General features: G+C 43.9%; 1 protein-coding gene across 4 annotated transcripts in view; it reads right to left on the bottom strand.

The window, feature by feature from the left end:
* MAPKBP1 (mitogen-activated protein kinase binding protein 1) overlaps positions 1 to 17,939 on the bottom strand; it is a 787,404-nt gene that overhangs the window by 312,436 nt on the left and 457,029 nt on the right. For all 4 annotated transcript variants that reach the window (XM_069638801.1, XM_069638804.1, XM_069638802.1 and 1 more), the window contains one exon: positions 12,566 to 12,758. In XM_069638801.1, the coding sequence (XP_069494902.1) occupies positions 12,566 to 12,758 (193 nt within the window). The remainder of the gene's footprint in view (positions 1 to 12,565; positions 12,759 to 17,939) is intronic.

The following is a 17,939-nucleotide window of genomic DNA, read 5'->3' as shown; positions in this document are numbered from 1 at the left end:
CAGCATACACACGGCCAATGCTACAAGCACTGAAAGAAGCACAAAAGAACAGGGCCCCAATAAAATGGTCACAGGAGACAATTGCTCAATTCTCTCGATTAAAAGACCTTATTTCAGACGCCCCAGTCCTTGCAAATCCAGATTGTGAAAGGCAATTTTTCTTGTTTTCACACAGCAATGGAACATTAATGACAGCAGTAATGACACAAAACACATCGCTAGGCCACAAACCATTAGCATACTACAGTGGAATATTAGACCCAGTAATGCAGGGACATTTCGCTTGCGAACAGGCCCTCGCTGCAGCGGCCTTCGCCATTGAGAAAAGTGCCACAATCGTAATGGGATGTTCAGTGACGCTATATGCGGAACACTCGTTATTTGCTATCTTGGAAAGCTCAAAATCTACCCTCATAACACAGAGCCTCTGCTTATGAAATAATAATATCAAGTCCAAATGTACATGTGGTCAGATGCAAGACAGTGAACCCAACCACCTTCATTACAGAGCCATGCACAACTGAGGATTTACAGGAACACGATTGTAGCACATATGAGGGCGAGGGCGATTACATTCCCAAAGCAAGCGAAAACGCCCTTACAGAAGGGAAATTTATTTCATAGACGGGTCAGCATCCATAAACTCAGACAGGAGAGAAACATGTGGGGATGGCGGTAGTGCGCATGGAAGAAGACACATACGAAGTGATTGTTCAAAAACGCCTCCCCTCACACTACTCTGCACAAGCAGCCGAACTGACTGCACTAATCAGCGCGTTACACACAGCCAAAGATTGTGCTGTGACCATATATTCAGACTCCGCTTATGTCACCACCACAGTTCACTCAGGGCTATCACGTTGGCGAAGGAGAGGGTTCAGAAGAGCAGACGGGTCCCCTGTACAACATGCCACGTTGCTAAATGAACTAATAGAAGCTTTAGCAGAACCATCGGTAGTAGCGGTGGTTAAATGCCAAGCCCATACCCATAACACAGACGCCGTCTCATTGGGGAACGCGGCAGCGAAGGAAGCCTCGTACTTCAATAAGACACTAACATCAGAGTACATTGTAAAAACAACCACAGCAGAACAACCATCAGAAGCATACAATAACACGCCCATAGCACAGTTGATAGAACTCCAGAGAAGGGCCCCACCGGAAGAGCAGGAGTTGTGGGGCAAACGAGGGTGTAAGCAATCAGCCACAGATGTCATTTGGAGACAGGAAACGACAGGCAAGGTAGTGATGCCCGTAGAATTATTAGAAGTAGCATGCCAACAACTGCATTTCCAAACTCACGTTTCAAAACACCACATTGCCTCAGATATTCAAGAGGATTGGTTTGTTCCTAATCTACACGAATATTTGTCTAAATTTGTGATTGAATGTACTACATGCCAAACTTAACTTACAATTCAGGAATGACATCACGAACCCTGTGTGGCACTTTGCCACGCCCTACAGGTCCATTTAGAGAACTACATATCGATTACGCCGATATGGGAGAAAGATGTAACGGAGCAAGATACTTGATTGTGGTGGTATGCCCTTTTTCACGGTGGGTGGAAGCGGGCCCCTGTCCCCATCCTGATGCAAAATGTGCTGCCAAGTTCCTTGTGTGAGAAGTATTCTCGCGGTGGGGATCTGTGACGTGATCCGTTCAGACAACGGCACGCACTTTGTGAATGACCTCTTCAAAGAAGTAACCTCCCTTCTGGGGGTGAAACACAAATTATGTTCGATTCATCATCCAATGGCCAATGGAGTTGTGGAGAGGATCAACGGGCTGCTCAAAAGCAATTTATCAAAATTATGCAGCACGTTGAAAAAGAATTGGGTATATTGTCTGCCCCTAGCACTGTTCCAACTCAGAAACCAACCATGCAAGGATCATCATTTAAGCCCGCACGAAATCGTGACGGAAGGAGAATGCACACACCGCTCTCCCCTGTTAGGGGGGCGTCTGTTGCGCACAGGGCCGCCACAGTGCTGGGAGAAGAGTTTAAGGAATACCTAACACAGCTAACGCGCGCAGTACGCAGCATAGCAAAACAAATTGTTTCACCATTTACTGAAGATGTAACAACAGACACCTCCATGCCGACAGCAGACAGCCCGGAGGGGCCTTTAATGCCAGGGGAGCAGATTCTTGTTCGAAATTTTGTAAGAAGGTGGAATTCACCAAGATTTCATGGTCCATACACAGTGGTGTACAGCACCCCAACTGCAGTTAAAGTTACGGGGTTAAAGTCCTGGGTGCACCTCTCAGACGTGAGAAGGGCACACAGTTACACCTTCCCAAAATGAAACCGACTGTGTGGATGCCATCATTGGCACAGGTTGACATGATGAAAATTGCAACTTATACAGGGAAAGTATAGGGGAAAAGCAAAGGTTTTACATATTTTGTCTTTCTTTTCTTCTCATATAAATAGTGTTTTTTCTATTTTATTTCCTCATTTATTCCATGATGAAATGAAAAGGAATTGTTAAATGCCTAACTGAGTAAAGAAATGAAAAAGAATGAACAATTGCAATTATGTTTGTTTTCATATGACTTAACGAATTTGTCTCGCCCACATAGGTTCAACATGAGCCATTGCGACGAAATGGCTGAGCAAGCTGAAATGTTAGATAGAAATAGGGATGCCACTAGGGCCAGTAGATTAAATAATTTGGAATGTGTTATAAAATATGCTGCCATACTATTTGCAATAATGATGTTTTATCTTATTTGGTATAATGTTTTCTATGTGGCAAATGAAATGAACAAAGGGGGAGTGGAACTGATATGACAAAACCAGGGTCTAAACTAATATGGACTGAAGCAACGGCTATTTTGAAGGACACTTATAACATTGAATTGAATAGTAAAAATATAACGTTGCCCCTTGTACAATTGCACATAAACAAAACTGCTATTCCATTGTTGAATAATACTGGAGCCAAGGAAATAGAGCTTGGATGGAATGTAAATGATGATTACTATTGGTTAACTAATTCCAGAAATACAAGCATGCGTACACACACTGCACCAGAAACCACTACTGAATACACACATGTTGCCATGAACAATATAGATGAAGCATGGTCTAGAATATTCCCGCTGCAATATTCACGAGTTGGTACCCAATTAACAAACAGAAGGAGGAGAAAAAGGGGGGTGGGGAAAAACAGATATGATATTTATCATAACCTGGGGTTAGATGAAATAGAGGGCCCCCGACACCCTGACCAATCAAACAAAAGGTATTCAGATATGAACACCGCAGCAAAGCAAGCAACGAAAGTTGTTACGTGTGCTCACTTATTCCTCACGCAACTGGAACCCCAAAAATGTTAATCCCACAAGAAGTACCCTTGTCTGAGGCCCAATGTTTGATTCATCGGATGCTGTGTAGAATAAAAAAAGACATTTCAAGCGCAAACACAGTCACTATGGAAAAATTGGAAAACGAACAAACTTGCATCAGCAGACAAGGAGTAATCTGCCTCTGAGAGCCATTTTTCATTATAAAAGGGACAAGATATGCAGATGACAAGTGGCATGATGAAACGATTGAATGCGAAGCTGAGGGGCTTTGAGGGCTGCCAGATGAAACATACGAGTGGGCAAAAGAAACGTGCATCCCCATCTGGTCACAGCATATCACCAAGCTGACATGGGTCACACCCCTGGAGAGACCCATAAAGATTCAAAAGGAAATACCACACGAACTTTGCTTCCATGGAGAAGGGAAGGTGAATATGGGAACTGTGCGTCAGTGCAATAAGACTTTAATAATGCCAGTTATGAAAAAAGGCACTGCTGCATTAATGGACATATACTGGATCTGTGGCAAACGAGCTTACCTGCATCTCCCAGCATCTTGGAGGGGCACTTGTGCCCTAGCCACACTTCACTCAGCACGAATGGTGATACCAGAGAGCCACGTCCAGTTTACAGCAAGGCCTTCGGCTGACACATCATCAGCAGGCCAATCGGCTGAACCATCGACAGCGCTGATGAGACAATCACGGAGCCACCAGCATACAAACTATTGTCAGAAGAAACCTTGAAAACCAAGTTGTCACGCAGCAAAAGATCCAATTATATTTCGTCCAAATCGTCAGAACTCCTTGCTGAAATCCCACAACAGTATAAGCTTTTCTCATCTGCAGAAACATTCTTTGCATCGTTCTTAGCACCAGGCGTTCAAGCAAGGGCAAACGCGAAATGGCTGCAGATCACATGCTGGGAGCTCATCCAGCTGGCCAACGACACTGAAGAAGGGTTCAACATCATAAAAATAGAGCTCCGAGCATTGCGCCTGATGAGGATGCAAAACAGATATGTCTTAGATCTTAGCACGGCGATGGACGGTGGTGTTTGCAAAAAAATTGGGGGGGCGTGTTGCACGTTCGTACCAACTTCCGATGCTGATAACGGGACACTGTCACATGTGATAACAGCAGTGCATAATTTAGGAGAAAGAATGAGAGCAGAAGGTGGAGTAGACAACACGTGGTTCGATGATCTGTTCAGCTGGATACCATCATGGGTGAACATTGCAGCAAAGATACTCATTCCCATCGTAGTCTTTCTTCTCCTAATATTCTGTGTGTGCCAACTGGGATTAAGATGCTGTGGAAATAATATGCCTAATTCAGCAATGATGATGGTAACCGTGGGCTGACAGACAACGGTGGCTACCATGATAGATGCCCAAGTACAAACCGGAGAATACACCACACCACAGTATAGGATGACTGCCATCTATAGACAGTATGGGGACGTGGTCGATAATCTACATTACACTACCATTAGAGAAACGAAAAAGTTGCTGTGGTATAACGAGGTTTGGATAGATTTAGATGGGGATGGTGGGATATACTTAATGGTCACCCCAGAAGAATACGCAAGAAGAGGTAACAGCTTAAGAAGTGTGTGCAAAGCATGGATGCCAATAAAGGGTACACCTGCTTGGGATGAGGCTGTGGCTGAAGCTGAGCGCTACCAAAGGGAGAACGGAAAGAACGAGAAAGTAGTTTGTTACTTTAGATGTAACGAAAGGGGGGAATGTATGGGAGCGAGGGGTCCTCAGGCCCCCTCGCGTCGTACGCTCCTCAGTACAAGGCTTGGACCACGTGCCTCCGGTAGTGGGATTGCCCCTTGCCCTTATGTAAAGTTAACCACGGTTGACTGCTACATAGATGGGACTACTGAGCAAGAAACGGGGCATCCATCTTTTGTGCCCCCTTTCGACTTCATCTTGGGTAAACAGGCCTCACTGCGATAGTACAGCAATGCTCATCTCCCCTTCCACTGCAGCAGCCAAGGACAGACACACACACAAGGCACGCAGGCAGCTGGCTGGCCCCCACCCTTGCACTCCCCCCTGCGAAGGAAAGCTCTGCGCTTCCATTCTCACGCTGAAGCTGGACAAAGTTGCAACAATCCATATGCTACAGTTTTCTTCCTCTGAGATCACTGTTCGTCTGAGAACCGGCATGTGAACCAGGATTAGCTAAGCACTTTCTGATTGATTTGTCCTCAAACGTGCAAGCCACCCACCCCCATGAGAACAATTTATTGCCATCCTGACCCTGCACCCCCTATAAGGTATTTCTTTCCAAGTGCCAGACCCTCAACTGTGCTGCGAAACCCACCCAAAACACCCACTACTAACCTTAAGCATTTTTACCACTATTTATGTTTTTACCTGTACTAATGAGTTTGAAACCTATGAAAAGATGCGAAACACAGCCAGATTCTTCTACATACACAATAAAGGTCAAGGCCTTCAATTAAAGCCACGAATGACCCAATTGTACTGACAATCATTGTGTGTGACTTATGTAGAAATGTGACAAGTAGCATAAAATGTTTTAAATAATTTGTTATTTAGTGTGTAACATATTAGCTTAGGTAATGACCACAGTGACCGGACCCTGACCTGCATGGAGCACAAGATGTTTGACGTTCGTCAGCTACTCAGCCAACCAGGAGGAAGAGATGCCACCCACATCTACAGCACCACACCGCCTGGCCAATCTGGTCCATTTAGCATTTTTTGTTAGAGTTATTTTAACTAATATAAATATGAGTCTGATGTAATGAGATTTTTAGAGTTTTTTGGGTTATTTCCCAGCTGGAGAAATAAACCATCCTTTGAACTCTTGCAGCCGGGTCTCCGTATCTCTTTCCCCGACAAGGGGTTATGTTTGCTATTTTATTTTTTCTCGCACGTAGTAAGCCGGGGAAAGGCACCTACACACACTCCTAACACAAGCATACACGCAGCCAAACACATTTAAATAAAAAAAAATCTAAAAAGTACCTTCTGCAGGGACCTGCACGTGGGTGCGGAAACGCCCTGCTCCAGGTTGCTCTGTCTGTATGTGCGAGGAGGCACAGGAGCTCCCCCTTGCACAGACATGTAGTGCCCCATCCAGCAATTCCAATGAGCTATGCAGGTCTGGCAAAACGTCCCCAGCGTTGCCTGGCTCAGTGAGTATGTGCGGCTGGGGAACTGAAATGTCAAAGGGAAACACTGTTCCTCCATAATGGGTGAGGGGGCCACAGGGTGACGCCCCCTCGCCCATTATGGATGCATCATCAGGCTTGGACTGGCCCATAGGGCAATAGGGTGATGCACATACCAAAAATGAAAATGCTGGTGTAGGCCGGTCAAAATGGGCCACTTTTTGGACAATGTGTGCTAGTTTGATGTTACTTCACTATGCAGCTAGTAGTTTTGACCATTATTGCGGAATAAATATTCTTTAAATATCACAATTTGCTTACAGTTTGAATAGTACCCCAGCGGGTGTTTTTGTTAAACAGTCTGACTAAAGGAATGAATAGCCATTTGCACCTGCAGGCCACTTTTTCTTTGGCGTCCAAGAAAAGGTTATGGTCCAGTTCAACCATGTGAGCCGCCCCTGCCCATTTCCTCCAATTAAAGAAAAAAGAAAAAAATAAGGAATTGTGCTGGGCTCTCGTCCCCTCATCCCCTGGGATGCAGCTGCGCCCCCCTCCCTGGGGTTTGAGGACTAGTGTGGGTACTCTTGTGTTCTGCTCCTTTTTCATCCCCCACATGATTTGGACAAATGTGCATTAAAAGTAACCATTTAAAAAAAACCACCTTGTACAGAGAACCCCAAACTCTCCAGTGTGGGGTTAGCTTTCTCGCACAATAATCAGATGCCACCTTGAAAAACATTTTCAGCAGGGATCAAGTCCCAAAGATTTAAGTGGGGGACTCAACAAACGCAATGGGATGTCACATTGCCAGAAATTAGCATATCAAGGTGACCTATGCACATTTCATGAAATTTGCTTTGCATAACCACCCAAATTAAAAAGGGCGAATGGCATTTGCCTTTCATGAAATCAACACACAAAACAAAGATGATATTTTCTTCTAATAGTGTTTTTGAAAACGTTAAAAAGGTGCGCATGTTTTAAACTTCAAGAACCAATATTGTTTTCCCTGGAACTTGCAGTACCGAAATGTAGCATTTCACCTTTAGTTGCTTGTTATTTTTCATCAGGTTATATAGAACAGTGGTGAAGTGTCTAGCCTGCAAACCTGTCGACTGCGGCTCGGTCGGCTTGAATTAAAAAAAAATCAAAGAGGACATTCAATGTTTCTCATTTTAGAGGGGGGGGGGACGACGACGACACTGGGAGCACTCCATCCACCCGCGTGTACACTCGACTTTAGCCCTGATGTTCAGGGACACATTGTGGGCCCAGTCCACCCCTGCACGTAGACTCTGCAAATATGAGCCTTGTCCATAGTAAATCTCTTTCCCCAGTTCCCCTCCTGGACTACCCTAGACAGCTGTATGTCTCGGCAACAAACTGCTGCTCGCAGTTCTAGCTTGGGTCATGGCCAAGAGTGGAGTTGCTCTCCCACGAAGACACTGCTCCTAGGCCCCAATCGGTTTGCATGAAGCTCCACAGTTTCTGGCATTTGCCAGACACAAACACCTGCAGATGAGGCTTTGCCTCCCAGACTCAAACGCCTGCAGATAAGGCTGGTCCCATGTGTTAAAATTGCGGCAAAAAGGCTGTGGTTTTGCCACTGCAATACATGCAAAGGATGCTGGGAACAGCCCTGCAACCCCCAGACCCATTATACGATTTAAAGGGAGTGGGGGACACCCCTGCAACCCTCGCTCCCCTTAAATGGTATAATGGGGTACACCTTTACAAGGTCAATCCACAGCATTTTTGCCGCGATTTTTTGTAAAGGTGACATTTTTGCGCCGATTTTATTACTGCATACCATGAGGCTTTGCTTCCCAGACTCAAATACCTGCATACTATGCTTTGCTACCCATTGATCCTCAGTCAAGTGATAAGGATGGGGAACAAAGACTGGCTCCTGTTAATGCTGCACAGGTTCCACTGGAACTTTGCCACAAGAGTTGCAGCTACTTGTACCAACATGCATTCCCAGCGCTTTGATCTTCACCCCATGATCTATAGTCTATTCAGCAAACTCAAAAGTAACATATGTTACTCCAAGGAGGAATAGAGCATTAAAACAGCATGTATTACCATCAAGCGCAAATCCGATATTGCAAGTAAGCAGGAAACGCAACGGCACTAAAACCCGAGTTCATAAGGTCAAAGGGAATCGTACCTAAACTAACCTGAGGACTTGCAAAAATAAACAGTGAAATTACGGAGCTAGAGTACCAAGGTGCAGTGGTCTACCTTGCATGCGAATCTAAACTAGAACAGAAAAGTTAGTTACCCAATTTGCCATTCACACATATCGAACATCATACAAAGTTATTTTGAAAGCAATTACTGCAAAAAGTATTCAAGTCCATGCTAAAGATTCATGGCTAAATTCATAACATGAGCTGGTCCTAGCTAGGCATATGGAGGCGTTCATAGAAAGAAAATAGAAGACTACCACAAAAATGTGCTGGTAAAAATCTTCCCCTTTCTCCACCAGTGAATCTTGGCAAATGGCAGGGAATGGCAGGTCGTTTTTATAGAACAAGAGCGTTTGTGGGTTGCAGCAAGTCACGCATATTACTTGTTGTCAATGTGTGAGGCTCTTATGGAGCCAAGGCACCAGCAAGGGTGAAGACGACTCAGGAATGTGTGCAGCAGGCTAAAACGGCAGCCTTTCTGGACCGGTCATTTTATTTGGGCAGCATATGGGGGTTAGGACTGGGGCACGGGAAGGGGAAACAAGAGCTCAGGCTCCAAAGCAGCTATGCTGCTCCTTTCCTGAACCTGACGAAAGTGAAACTGGAAGATGAAAGATTGTAAGAAAGAAGAGGGGTGGGCGGGGTCTTGCTTCATCATAGCTATGCATTTCGATACCGCTTACTGGATCAGAATAAGGTGAAACAAACAAAGGCTGCATAGATGCAACACAACTATATGTTTTCATGTCAGGCAGGAGGGAGGCTGGCACTAGTTTCCCCTGTTCCTTCAGTCAGGTGGGCCTCTGAGAACCAATCACTGCCTCCTTTCTAGGTAAACTATCAAAATCCTTATATTGGTCTTTGGAAATCCCAGAAGGGCTATCCACAGGCCCAATGGATTTACTGACTTTACAAACGATATTCCCTCCTGCACCCGAACAACTCTGTCCCTTGATTGGAAAACACAAAGTTAACTTAAGGCAAGGGAGCAACAGAGGCTAGGAAAAAGGTGAGCCCGAGAGCCCCAAAAGGGAAAGCAGATTCAGGCAGAAACAACGCGGCATTGCGGAAAACAACCGCGTTGTTTCTGCCTGAATCTGCTTTCCCATTTGGGGCTCTCGGGCTCCCCACTCGGAGCCCGAGAGCCCCAAATGGGAAAGCAGATTTAGGCAGACAACGCAGCATTTAGCATTTCCCATTTGGGGCTCTTGGGCCCCCCGTGGGGAGCCCGAGAGTCCCAAATGGGAAATCAGCTGTAGGCAGAAATACTACGCAGCATGTAAACACAACCGTGTTGTTTCTGCCTGCCTTGGCTTTCACTTTGGGTCTCCGGTGCTCCCCTGGGAGCACCGGAGACCCAAAGTGATAGCCACAGCAGGCAGAAACAACACGGTTGTGTTGGAAAACGCTGCGGTTTTTCTTTCCGAGTTTCTCAGGCTTTTCAGAGAGCCCCAAATGGGAAAGCAGATTCAGGCAGAAACAACGCGGTTATTTTCCGCAATGCCGCGTTGTTTCTGCCTGAATCTGCTTTCCCATTTGGGGCTCTCGGGCTCCCCACGGGGAGCCCGAGAGCCCCAAATGGGAAAGCAGATTCAGGCAGAAACAACGCGGTTGTGTTGGAAAACGCTGCGGTTTTTCTTTGAGTTTCTCAGGCTCCTCCGAGCCGGAGCAGCCTGAGAAACTTGGAAAGAAAACCCGCAGCGTTTTCCAACACAATAACGTTGTATTTATGTTTGCGGCCGCTTCAAAAGCGACCGCAAACATAAATACAACGTTTTTAAAGCTGCGGTTTTATTTCTAAGTTTTCTGGGCTCCTCCAGCCCGGAAAACTTAGAAAAAAAAACACAGCTAGTGCTTATTTTTTTTTTAAATAAATGGCACTTACCGAGATTCAGCTGCAGCTTTCCTGCTCTGGTCTCCGGTCCCCGTCCTCCGCGTACAGCACTAATGAAGGGAAAGCCACCCAGCGGTAGCTTTTGTTTACTACAGCTGGCTGGCTTTTCCTTCATTAGTGCCGCAAAAGCCAGCACAGGAGGGCATCCATTTCACAAAATGGATGCGCCCATGTGCTTGCTTTTGCGAATTTTGAGCTTGAATAGCTCAAAATTTTACATAGGAAGTTTTAAAAAAGAGAATGCTAGTTTTTTTTTATGTTGCCTATCTATTTTTTAAATAAAATGTTTTACTAGACCATGCCTTTAAGGGGAATGTATGCCAAAAAACACAAACTAAACAATTGCCAAAATTATGAACAATGTAGAATGCACATTTTCTTTTTCACAAGAGCTCTTTCCTGTTTCTCTCAGGCAGCTTAACTAGTCCACATTTCCTTCCAAATAACTTCTGCGTTCATGGTAAATTGGATCTTATCTTTGTTCGATTCCCAGAACTCCCCACTCCAGAATTGCAGAACTGACCCCAATTGACTAGTCCATCATAACAGTTATAACCCCATACATGAAATGAATAAAGAACGGTTGCTTGAATTAAGTTTCTGATTCAGTTTCCCCAGCCTAAAAGATCAGATTCATGAGCGTCTAGGCATCTAAACTTCTTTCAAAAGAATATCTGCACAGTGTGAATTTTAAAAGTGAAGTACCAGTCTAGATGAAATCGATAATCCTGTAGAGTGGTGGGGTGTCACAGGAGTTGAGGTGCCAATTCTAGTTTAGTAATTTAATAGATGGGGCACGGAACAACGTTTTGGAAATTATCACGGGGTTAGACCAATTAGAGGAAAAGAAAAAAAAATTGCAGGGTTTGGGGGATGTCCTTGACATTCCACCGTCGAAACCACAGGGAAAAGCATACACGATTCATAATATTGCAGCCCTGTTACTGGTGGCACAAAAATGGAAAAGTAGAGTTGCCCTGTCAGAACACGAATGGATTGCCAAAATGTTGAACTTTGTAGCGCTGAAGCTGAAGTGGGTGACCTACCCGATTCGGGGGATGGAGGGGAAAATCACCTAAAATTTAAGGCAGAGTGGGAATTGGTTCTGTCATTCCTGTATAATGACTTTCGGGAAGCTATGTGCCCACAGACTACGGGTGTTGGGTCTGGTTTGAAGCCATCAGTCTTATTATTTGGAGGGAGCCATTAAGATGTCCACTTGTTTTGTTTGTGTTATGCGGGTGGGGGGGGAGTTGTATACATGTTGAAAACACCAATAAAATCTACTTTAAAAAAAAAAAACATGACCCAACTTGGCTTCCCCTTAGTGATGAAAGGGTCAATTTTCTAAATACGATACCTTGAAATGTACAAGAGAGCTTCAATCATACGTCGATACAAAGGTTTGAAAAGCTCAAGAACTGATCATGGTTGTTGCAGACCATGCTCCCACCAGACTATTTTAATGCATACATAAATGGGCTATTGCCAGTACAATTCATGACACGGGTCAGCATCACCGCATAAGAGCCATGAGCCATGAGCCATGAGCCATGAGCCATTTTACTGTGGCTTTCATTCACCACTCTGAATAAAAGCATATCACACAAATGAAGAGAATCAAAAAGCCACTCAAAATTGCAAATGGCAAAATGGATATGTTTTTTGTTCTGGGCCACAAATTATTTCACTTGAAAGAATGTTGGGGAGAGGGCAGAGAATGTCCCTTTGAGTGGCAGATTCTCTGTGCTGAATCGGAAGATACTCTGATCACAGATATCAGACCAGTACTTCACATTATGTTCGAATTTAAAGTAGAACAAAAAAAAACAAATTACCCATACTGAGCTTGGTGATCTATCAGAGTGCAAGGACAAGGAGCGACCCAAATGATGTCAGTTGCAATTTCAATGTGGATTTTGCTGCCTACTTGAAGTATTTAAATTGGTACTGTGCTGAAGAATGTCAGAGTGCACACTTGTTCATGCAAGTCAAGAAGCCTGTGCTTACCTCCACGCTCCAGACACAAGAAGAGTGGTACAGGGCAGAGTACACCTTTCCCACTTTCTTGGGGTCCTTCACATCCCACACGTACAAGCTGTGGTCGTTGTACACGCAGGTCAGCCATTGGTTGTTGGCGTCAAATGTTAAGGCGGTGGTATCAGGATACTTGGCATCTGCTGAAGCGTTGGAGAACAGACGACTGCAAATATGAAAAAACAGGGAGGATCCAGTTAGTGTTGGGAACTTCAAACCGAGAACTGCCATGTCACTTGGGGCTACATCTGTTTTTGCAGGTGTGGATCTGGGGGCGGCAAAGCTTTCAGCTAGACCAGCTGGGGAAGCAGAACATCAGAGCAGAAAAAACACCAAGTGGCAGGGAAGCCTCGTGGCGGATGCACTAGTACAAACGAGGTTCACACGAAGAGGAGCCTCCAGGAATCCAGGAAAGCTAGCATACACTTGCCCATCTTGGGACTTCTGCTGCGGAGGCCATTTCAAGATGTCCCACTACACCAAATGCTTTTGATACAAGTGTGTAAACGTCAGATAAAGTCGAACAATAAATCAACATCTGTCAAGGATTTGATAAGTGCAGGTTTGTTTTCAAGTTTTTCGGTACACAGACTAATTTTGAAGTCCCATCTGTAAGTATCCTAAAGAATGAGCTTTAAAGAGAAGCAGCGTGCAGCTCCCTGCATAGGGGTTCTAGGCCAAACACAGACATGCGCACATTGCAGAGTAGGGGCTAGAATGTGGCCTCAACACTCCAGTTTGCCAGCGGGCTTGGCCATTAAAGGCCTGCCAGACCAAGCCAAAGCAGGCCACACATGCAGTCAACTCCATTAACACCCCAGTATGGTACATGGGGTCCGAATATTGCTCCCCCACCCCCAAAAAAGGAGGGAAACGTTTGCTTTGATGAAAGGGCACGTGCACTTATGAGCCTCTACAGGATCAAGTTCGTCCTTGGGTGCGTTTAAATGCTTCAAATTCAAAGCAAAGGATTGCCTAATGCAAGATGAGCACCATAGACACAGACTTGGCAGAAAGTCCCTTGCCAGTGTCTGTGGTGACCAGACAGGAGGAAGGTTGTTGTGGCCGGCATCAGGGGTGGGAAGGGGGAAAAAGATGGAGAAAGGGGCAGACCATGGCGCTCGCAGCATATTGGAGCCAGCAACTACTTTCAAACGTGAGATGTCACTGTCCATTCGTGCCCAGTGTTGAGGGAGCAGATGGATTGCTCCCTCATGCTGGGAGACAATATAAATGTCAATGGTTACAATCACTATTTCTGCTTCTCCTGGAACTCAAAAATGTGCAGCAGATCGAATGATTTGTGGTTCCCAACAAACGTAAAGGACCCTGCTGGATTTTAAAAACTAATGTTTGCAGTTTTTTACATGTTTAATTTTTCTTTGCTTACACTGCATTGCTGCTTTTGTCTTTTCCTGTGACACTTTGTTAAACTATGTAAACGTCTTGCACTAATTTGCAGAATTAAACTGATGTCTACCATTTAATAAGGTAGACTCATTAAAAATAATTTTTTGGGGTCATAATATATTCGGTGTCGTCCTGATCATTTGTGTTTTTTGTATTAATCTTAAAAATGTGCTACAAAACAAAAGAGAATAGTTTGTCATTGTGTCTTACTAATCCATCAACTTTGAGGCCAAATAGTGTTGTATGCAATAGCATCAATATCATTCAACTTGGTCGTTTCAAATGACAGCACTACATACAGCCTGGTCATGATTTATATAATCCAACATTGAACAGGTTAACCAGACAGAATAAACTATTTTTATTTATAGGCATCACAAGGAGAATGAAAGCATTTATGGGGTACAATGCTTAGAGACATTAAACTCCTGAATACAGAGCAGGGTGAGTACATTTAAGGCCAGGTTATGTTGGGGGCTGTGGGGGGGGGGGTGGAAACAGGAAGCGGGGACGAGGAGAATAGAGTGAAATATAAGAAGGTGGAGGAAGTGCTAGTTTGAGGGTGACGGGGTGATGGTAAAGTTCAGTAGGCTTGGCTTAGCCAGTAGAGAGGCAGGAGGGTGAAGTAGTAGCAGAAGTAGTTAGTGGTGGACCCAAGCCGTCTGCGCCCAAAACCTTCCTAAAATCTTGAGCTCAATCTGAAAAGTTAATGACCAAACGGACACCAAATGCTTGACAACATAATATAAAAACACAAATGAATCGTCATATCAACAAGTATCCATAATGTCGAATGTTGCACATATCAAACAATTTCCACAATTGTAATCCAATTTGTCAATCCACATATTTAAATGAGATGATTTGCCCATTCAAATCACATGTGTACATACACATAATGTGATAAACATGTAGATTGTCCAAACGGACATCAAAATTGAAGAGAAAAAAAAATAATGGGCGGGGGGGGGGGGAAGAGGGAAGAAAAAGCAGGTAACAGTCAGCACAACGAAAATTAGGATGGATCTGTATTTTACAATTTCGGAATGAAGAATCACTAAAACAGATCTTGTTCATGAAAATATTTTCTTCTTTAATTTGTGTACAGTGCATGTCAACATGGTGTGATCTCTTAAAGTGGAGTGTCCCACTGGGATTGACAACCTATCATTTACAGTGAAAAGTGCTCACATAAATTAGCCACTATTGGTCTATTATACATGCCACAGTGTCGTTGAATTTATGTTCAGAAGAGGTACACCAACCACCTTCACCCTGACAATCCGGCACCATTCTCAAAAATTAGGTGATTCAGAAACCAACCTTTAATATTTCCTAATGACCCCCCTCACTCAAAGCTGTGCAATTAATCTCACACTTGATTTTAGTTACCCGTATCCACTGACATCTTTTTCCTGATTGGTGTCACTATACAACAGCAACAAAAATACAAAAGGACAAATATATTCGAAATGTGCACATCACACTGATGATTTTTGTCACTGCTTCAAAATGAAGGTCTTGTTAGACATACCCAGGTGAAGTTCTTCCAAGTGGTTTACAAATCTGATGCAGTAGCCTCAAGTGATGCCGCAAGTGAATATGCTTTTGCAGTCAATAAGAAACAGGCAAAATTGTAATTGACATCCTGTTTGTTCTCTAGCTTATGTCAAAAAGACTCAGAAAAGTTATTTCCCCATAGTATTGGTAGTTCAAGCTTACCTTTGCAGAGGTTCGTTAGTTCCCTGCTCCCTTTTGGGTAACACATGTGTAACAAACCGGGCGCCATGTATCTGCATTTTTTATATGCTACGACGTTGGCTGCAATACGCCCGAAGTCATAGGTCGTTACCATACAACATCCATTTCTACAATGTTTATGTCCTTTTTGTATTGCTTCCAAAGTCAGCAGTTGGTTCATGAGAAGGCATTGCTTCTCATAGACCAACTGGGTGTGTCAAAGTTAAACGATCCGTACTAACGTGCTTCCCTTCTATCAAAGCAAATGGCTTATTCATAAATGTGTTACAAGAAAAACACGCACGCACTCCATGTACATGCGCAGTGGCTTTTCTCTTTTTAAATTCATGAAATCGGATAGAACTTCATTGGTGCTGGCAACAGCTTGAAGTGTACAAAAAAGCATGATTGAAAATTAGACTCAGCTGTGAGTTTTGTGATGAGGCACAAAACGTATCTATTCTGTTACTATGGTGTTAATCCCCCCTTCCAAGGGCTGGAACAGGGGGCAAGAGTGTAACGTCCTGGCAGCCCAAGTTATTAGGCCGAGAAAGGATATTAACACCCCAGGTTGACAAAGCAGTAACGCGGGGTGGTAAAAAACATTTCTAATTTTTTATTATTCTCTTTTGTTCAGACGCTGCGTGCACTCCGCTGAACGAAGGAAAATACTTTGCAAGATGGCCACCATGGAAAGGGAAGGCAGGGCTCTCTACGGTGGTCAGTGGGAGCCGTGAGGCACTCGCCACAAAATTAAGTAGTGGATGGGAAGGAGGTGTCAAAACAAAAAAAAGGGTCGGAGGTCGGGGGGGGAAGATGTCAGCGCGTCAACAAAACTAAAGAGCTGGTGAAAATCTCCAATATGCAAACCCTAGTGTGTGACTAAACAAGCCGACAGACGTTTAGAGGGGCACACCATAAAGAAGCTGTTAAGTGCCCCTAAAAGGTTAGCGCTAGACACTCTTGGAGATAACTGGAGGTCTTTACCAGACATAAATGTTAAAAGAAATCTAATTGTGGGTGGAACGATCCATCCAAATCAAGATAAGAAATTGCCTGGTTACTGTTGAACAACAATTTCTTGAAATTAAAAGCAGCACAGGCTACAATTGAGCCGGGGTGCACTCACGCCTATATTGAATATTTATGCATACTTGTATATGGGGTATACAAAAGTATTAAAACTATACTGAAGAAATTTACCTGTCCTGAAGAAGGCCATAAATTAAGGGTTTGACAAGCACTAGAGATAGTGCCCAACTTTACCCAAGTGCTGAAACATGTCTGCTAGTGTATAAGACTAGAGAACTGAAGTCTAACATCTAACTGCTACAACCTAATGTAGTTTGTTGTGTTGACGACAAAGAACCCCATCACAGACAACTGTTTTGTGTTTTGAAAATTGTGAATAATTTTTTCTTGTTTTTATGTATATATAAATATGTACTTTGTGATACGGATTTAAAACTGTTTTTTGATAAGTAAATAGTGGAGAGTGGTTCATCCGCAATGTTAATTGTGTTCTGGTATGTCATGTGACAATTGACATGTAGACGGAATCTAGGAGAAAATGTTGTCCTGTATTGTACAATAGAGAATATCATCCAACCCTATATCTATAGGCGGAGAGTGGGGTAATCTGTTTCTCCCCTTGTTACATTTAGCGGTTGGAGCAAGCTGTCAGGCAGCATGGAACGCAGGCTTTCACCACTGGTTCAAGCCTGCGTTCCTAGCCACCTGATTGGCAGGCTGGCTGCCCCAGCCAGGGTGCTATTGGCAATTAAATCGCATAATTCATTCTGACAACCTGGAGTATACAATGATACTCAAATTATGGTTAAACTCTGCTGTAAGTTTATTGAATATGCATGTTAATTCATCTTCGTTATCCATGTACTGATGACACATTGTTGATGGTGCCAAAGATAAGATTTTATAGCATTGATTTTTCTGCTCAAAATTGCAGTCCTAATCACCAAGGGTTGGCATTAAAGCATTAAAAAGGGGGCCATTGTCCCTACTAATTCCAAATCTGTGTTCCTCGATAAAGATAATGTAATTACAATATTACCATCGGATTTGCATCAGGCAAACAATGAGGCCGAGTATCACACTTTGTACGTCCTTACTCCTAAAGAAAGATAGTCCATACAATAGAATTTCTTCCACTGGGTGATGGTTTACCCACATGTTCTCA

Source organism: Ambystoma mexicanum, chromosome 14, assembly GCF_040938575.1.
Source record: "Ambystoma mexicanum isolate Mex_15411 chromosome 14, UKY_AmexF1_1, whole genome shotgun sequence".
NCBI lineage: Eukaryota > Metazoa > Chordata > Amphibia > Caudata > Ambystomatidae > Ambystoma > Ambystoma mexicanum.
Note: the sequence above shows the minus strand (reverse complement) of the source record. Positions and strands in the feature narration are given on the sequence as shown.